The sequence below is a fragment of the Phoenix dactylifera genome, chromosome 13, assembly GCF_009389715.1.
Source record: "Phoenix dactylifera cultivar Barhee BC4 chromosome 13, palm_55x_up_171113_PBpolish2nd_filt_p, whole genome shotgun sequence".
Classification (NCBI taxonomy): Eukaryota; Viridiplantae; Streptophyta; class Magnoliopsida; order Arecales; family Arecaceae; genus Phoenix; species Phoenix dactylifera.
Window position 1 is genome coordinate 344,864 of NC_052404.1, and position 4,511 is coordinate 349,374.

Below are 4,511 nucleotides of genomic sequence, written 5' to 3' on the forward strand. Positions count from 1 at the left end.
AGATTGATTTCAGGGTCTCACACTTGTCCTACATGCTATAATCTCACAGGAACAGAATAGGACGGCTGGGATGGCCCCTGCCCTGCTGGGACTTGAATCCTTGGCCTTACGACTTTTTGTATCATTGTTATTTGGTCATATGTGGTCTCAAGCATGTCTCTTGTGCATGCCAATAAGTTTATTTGGCTAGTACAGGTTGTTGGCTATGCTTGGTGTATATACATGGAACCTGCATGTATGTTCGTGGTTTGTATTCTTGTTATCAAGAAATGGTGTCTTGCGACATTTTGACCCAATCCAGGTTCTCTTAATGATAATTTGACCTAAAGGCATATAAATTTTCAGTGCACCGATAATGTAAAACTTTGGTCGATAGGGGAAGCTTCTTCTTACATTTACCCATTAGCATATATATAGAAATTTTCATCGTTCTTTTGTTGTGCATATGTCTAGTTTGTTTATTATCACCTCATCCACAGCTTTTCCTTGTGCGTATGGTACCATGATGCTACCATCTTTGTGCCCACCTTGCTACTAATTTAATATGATATTGATTGGGAGGGTGATTTGACCGATCATTGCTCCTGAATTACTTGCATCCCTCTTACATGAAGGCCAAGGAGCAAGAAAGTCATCTCATGCTGAATTGATGAAACAAAGTACATGCCATGAACTAGGCATCTTTTGAGAATTTTGGTTTCATTGCCTGTTTTTACTGACATGACATAAACTATTGCTGCACCTGCCCCTTGCATTATAGTAACCAACTTGTTATTCAAACCACAAGCAATATGTTTTTCCATGAGCAGGCAATGCACATCAAGATTGAATACCACTTGATTGTCATTGTCTCATAAATCTCTACTTATATTGTACTCTTTGGCTTGCTAGTTTTTTCATAAAGCCTTATAGTATCTAGTACTTTTCTGTCTTGTCCGACTGTTTCTGTGATCTATTATGTTGTGTTTTATACAGGCAATTATTTGCATTCCAGTGTTGCGGTAACTTTACTACTGCTATGTTTTGCAACTCTGTCATCTCATGCAAATACATTGAGTGTGGATTGATGTACTGCATATTTCTTCTCCAACTCTATTCACAAAGTAACAAATGATAAGATTGAAGACCTCAGAAAATTTTGAGCATCTAGCTGTTAATGTGAACAGAAAAAGAAGAGTTCATTAATGTGACCCAACATCTATGATATGGTTATCTAGTTATGGCCATCATGAAGGGTAAATTGAAGCTCCCCAAACCAAGTTCTTTTTACAGGTCACTAGATTCTATTTACTTGACTAACTGCATAAGGGGGTGAGTCTTATTGGATCAAAAGACTCTTGTTGTTTGCTTGATGATGAGTTCCCAGCATGCACTCGCATGTGTTGGACTTTTTCTTCATCCCACACCCTTGAACCTTCTTTGTAAAACAATTATGAAGTCTGGCTTCAAGTGTGTTTATGGGCATATAATTGATGGTGTTTACCTCAATTACATGGTCATAGTTTCATAACAGTTATCAGCAACCATTAATTGTGTCAAGATACCAACGATCAGTGGAAAAATGTAACAATTTGGGCATCTTGAGAAGTAATAATGAGCAATCAGCAATGTGACTGCCATGCAACTTCTAGTACCAATATATGTGGCAGCATGACTGGTTGATGAATCTGCATAAGATGCAAGATTCTATGAAGGGAGACAAGTCTGTTTAATTAATCTATTTATCAAACATCTTTTGTTTTTATAAAAGGCAGGAAATAAAGGAAGAGATAGTTCGTTGTGCGCTCTCCTTTTTCTTAGTTTCCTGGTAGAAAAGCTCTCTTATTTCAGACGGTTTGGACAAAGAGGGACAGGAGGGGTTGTGTAGATCAAGAATGATCAAGAATTTTAAGTTTTGTTGCTTTTATATAATTTCATATTGCTCTGTGCTAGAGGGACATCTTGCAATTTTTCACCTTTTTATCTTTTCCATCCATGTCTGTATAAATTGCTTTGAGTTTCAGATATCACAAGTGCCTCTGAACAGAATAACATTCTCAAGCATGAAACTCATTGTTAAGCAGCAGTTTCCTTCCTCTTACCATCTAATCAAGAGCCACATGCCAGGAGGCTCATGGAGCTTTGGGGCTTGGGTGTGGTATGTAGGGATGTCCATGACCCTGTGCCCAGGTTAGGTCAGCTTGCCTTTGTATTCCACCTTCAAAGCTTAATTATCAATAAAAAAATTAAGGCTACAAATATCCAACGGCATTTTGTATGGAATTACAAATTCCTTCTTGCATGTCGAATTATTGTAATGTCAACCTTGCTTTTTTTTAGATTGTTGCAATATGATTCGCCCTTCCAATTTGGATCAAGGCTTGCCAGAGGCACCTTCATGGCAGCTAGTGTGGAGTTTTTTTTAAGGAAAAAAGAATCCAATGTGGAGTCTGGCAAAAAAAAATAAAAAAAATGTTAGGCTCACTGGTCGAGGTGGGTGCTGTGGGCGATGTGGAGCTGACAGCTGCTAACGACATGAGCTGAGCTCACTTGAGGGAATGTTAAACAAAAAATTTTTGATTTCAGTTGATGCTGCAAATTATGAAAAGAACTGACCTAGCTGCCAGATCCCTACAAAGGAAAAAATAGTTGCCTCGAAAACACTTGGATTGTTAGTTGTGGGCCCTTTTGGTATTTCTTTGGTTGTCTATTTTTGTTTTCAAATCCATAAAACAACATCAATCTCATACAGATGTTATCTTCAACATTGATCTCTATATGGTATTTTACTACTTTGTGAAGAAACAAAAACATAAAAACAACAACAATACCAAATAGGCAGTAAAAAAATCAAATCCATTGCAAAAGGATAAGAGTTTGGATAGAATATGTTGCTGAAATCAATTAAACTGTCATAAATTGTATATAACTGGCTTGACAAGAATTCTTAACAAATGTTGTACGAAATGGAAGAAAAAATGAATTGATATTCTTAGTTGAGATCAGGCATGCTTCACAAACTTTTTGGCCCCTTATGCAATCCATCCACACAAATGAGGGACCTCAGATGGCTAGATCACTCACTTCCAAGTCATCTTCATCACCGAAGGAGAAGACAGAAGCACCAGCAGCAATTGCCTCGATTACACTTGCACTAGTTGAATCCAAACTGTGGGCTTCCAACATCGAGCAACTCTTACTACTGTTTTCATCATTTGTCACTCTAGCATCAGGGCTTTGAGTAACCCCTTCATTTTTCAATGAAACTTGTTCGATGCCCTGTGCTATTTCTGTTGTTTCTTTAAGTGAAGCCTTGCTTTCAGATCCTCCAAAAATAGAAGGTCCTCTGCCATTACTGACTGCTTGGGCATACCTGCTGGATGAAGACCCAGTGTCTTCTGCATCACTGTCTGAGAAGATACCATCCTTGTCATGACTCCCCAAGTCCTTATTTGCTTCAGGAGATGGTTTGCTGCTTTCACTTGTGGCACTCTCAGTTACCGAGCTCCCACCAGCCCTACTGACGTCCGTGCTCCCAGGCTTTTGAAGTGGAGAACCATCATAATCTACCATCACAATATCGACTTGGAATCCTGGTGAAGGTAGGTTCCTCTGGAAGGTAAATTTGATTTTATATAATTATTACAGGAAGAAATGTAAAAGCTGAAAAGGAAGAGTTTGAAATGCCAATGATATATGGAAAATAATTAGAAGCTTTAGATGTAACTTGATTGATGGACACATATTAGAAGCTTCAGTCGGGTAGGGATGCCTGAAGACTGGAAGGCCACTTTCGTCACGCTGATACCGAAGCATCAGGATGCGGCGGAGCCGAGCCATTTTAGGCCCATTAGCTTGTGTACAACAACTTTATATAAAGTTGTGGCAAAAGTACTGGTGGGGCGGATGAAGCTCTTGCTTTTCGGTATTATCTGCCAGGAGCTAGGAGCCTTTGTGGGCGGTAGGAGTATCTCCGACAATGTCATGTTGGCTCAAGAAATGATGTCGGCTCTTCAGCGGGCACTGAAGTGGCGAAATCTGATAACTATTAAGCTGGATATGGAACGAGTTTATGATAGAATCAGGTAGAGCTTTCCTAGGCGAGCCTTGGAGAGTTTTGGTTTTTACCAGATTTGGATTGATTGGGTATTGGGGTGTGTTTGGGGACCGAGCTTTTCTATTCTGGTCAATGGCACACTATCTCCCTTTTTGAAGTCCACCATGGGGCTTCGATAGGGATGTCCTTTATCTCTGTATTTGTTTATCATTTGCTCTGACGTCTTGTCTCGGGCACTACGGGCTGCGTGCGCGGACCAGGAGCTGGAGGCTTACATCCCAGCTCCAGGGGCCAGCCGATATCTCACTACTCTTTGTTGATGACTGTCTTCTTTTGACAAGGGCGTGGGTAGCAGATGCACAGGCCCTCAGAAGGGTGTTGGTCGACTAATGCGCTGCGTTTGGGTAGAGAGTGAATGTCTAGAAGTCCACCATTTCCTTCAACCCTAGCACGACGCTTGGGGTTAGACGGAGGA

The 4,511-nt window shown here is 40.3% G+C and overlaps 1 protein-coding gene across 1 annotated transcript; it reads right to left on the minus strand.

Moving 5' to 3' along the window:
• Positions 1-2,860: 2,860 nt before the first annotated feature.
• Positions 2,861-3,647, minus strand: LOC120112951 (phosphatidylinositol 3,4,5-trisphosphate 3-phosphatase and protein-tyrosine-phosphatase PTEN2A-like). Its single transcript, XM_039133174.1, has one exon. The coding sequence runs from the start codon at positions 3,550-3,552 to the stop codon at positions 3,043-3,045; it is 510 nt and encodes a 169-aa protein (XP_038989102.1). The 5' UTR covers positions 3,553-3,647; the 3' UTR covers positions 2,861-3,042.
• Positions 3,648-4,511: the final 864 nt, after the last annotated feature.

Excerpts from the sequence above, each read along its gene's own strand:
- LOC120112951 (XM_039133174.1), bottom strand. The coding sequence starts at position 3,552 with ATGGTAGATTATGATGGTTCTCCACTTCAAAAGCCTGGGAGCACGGAC.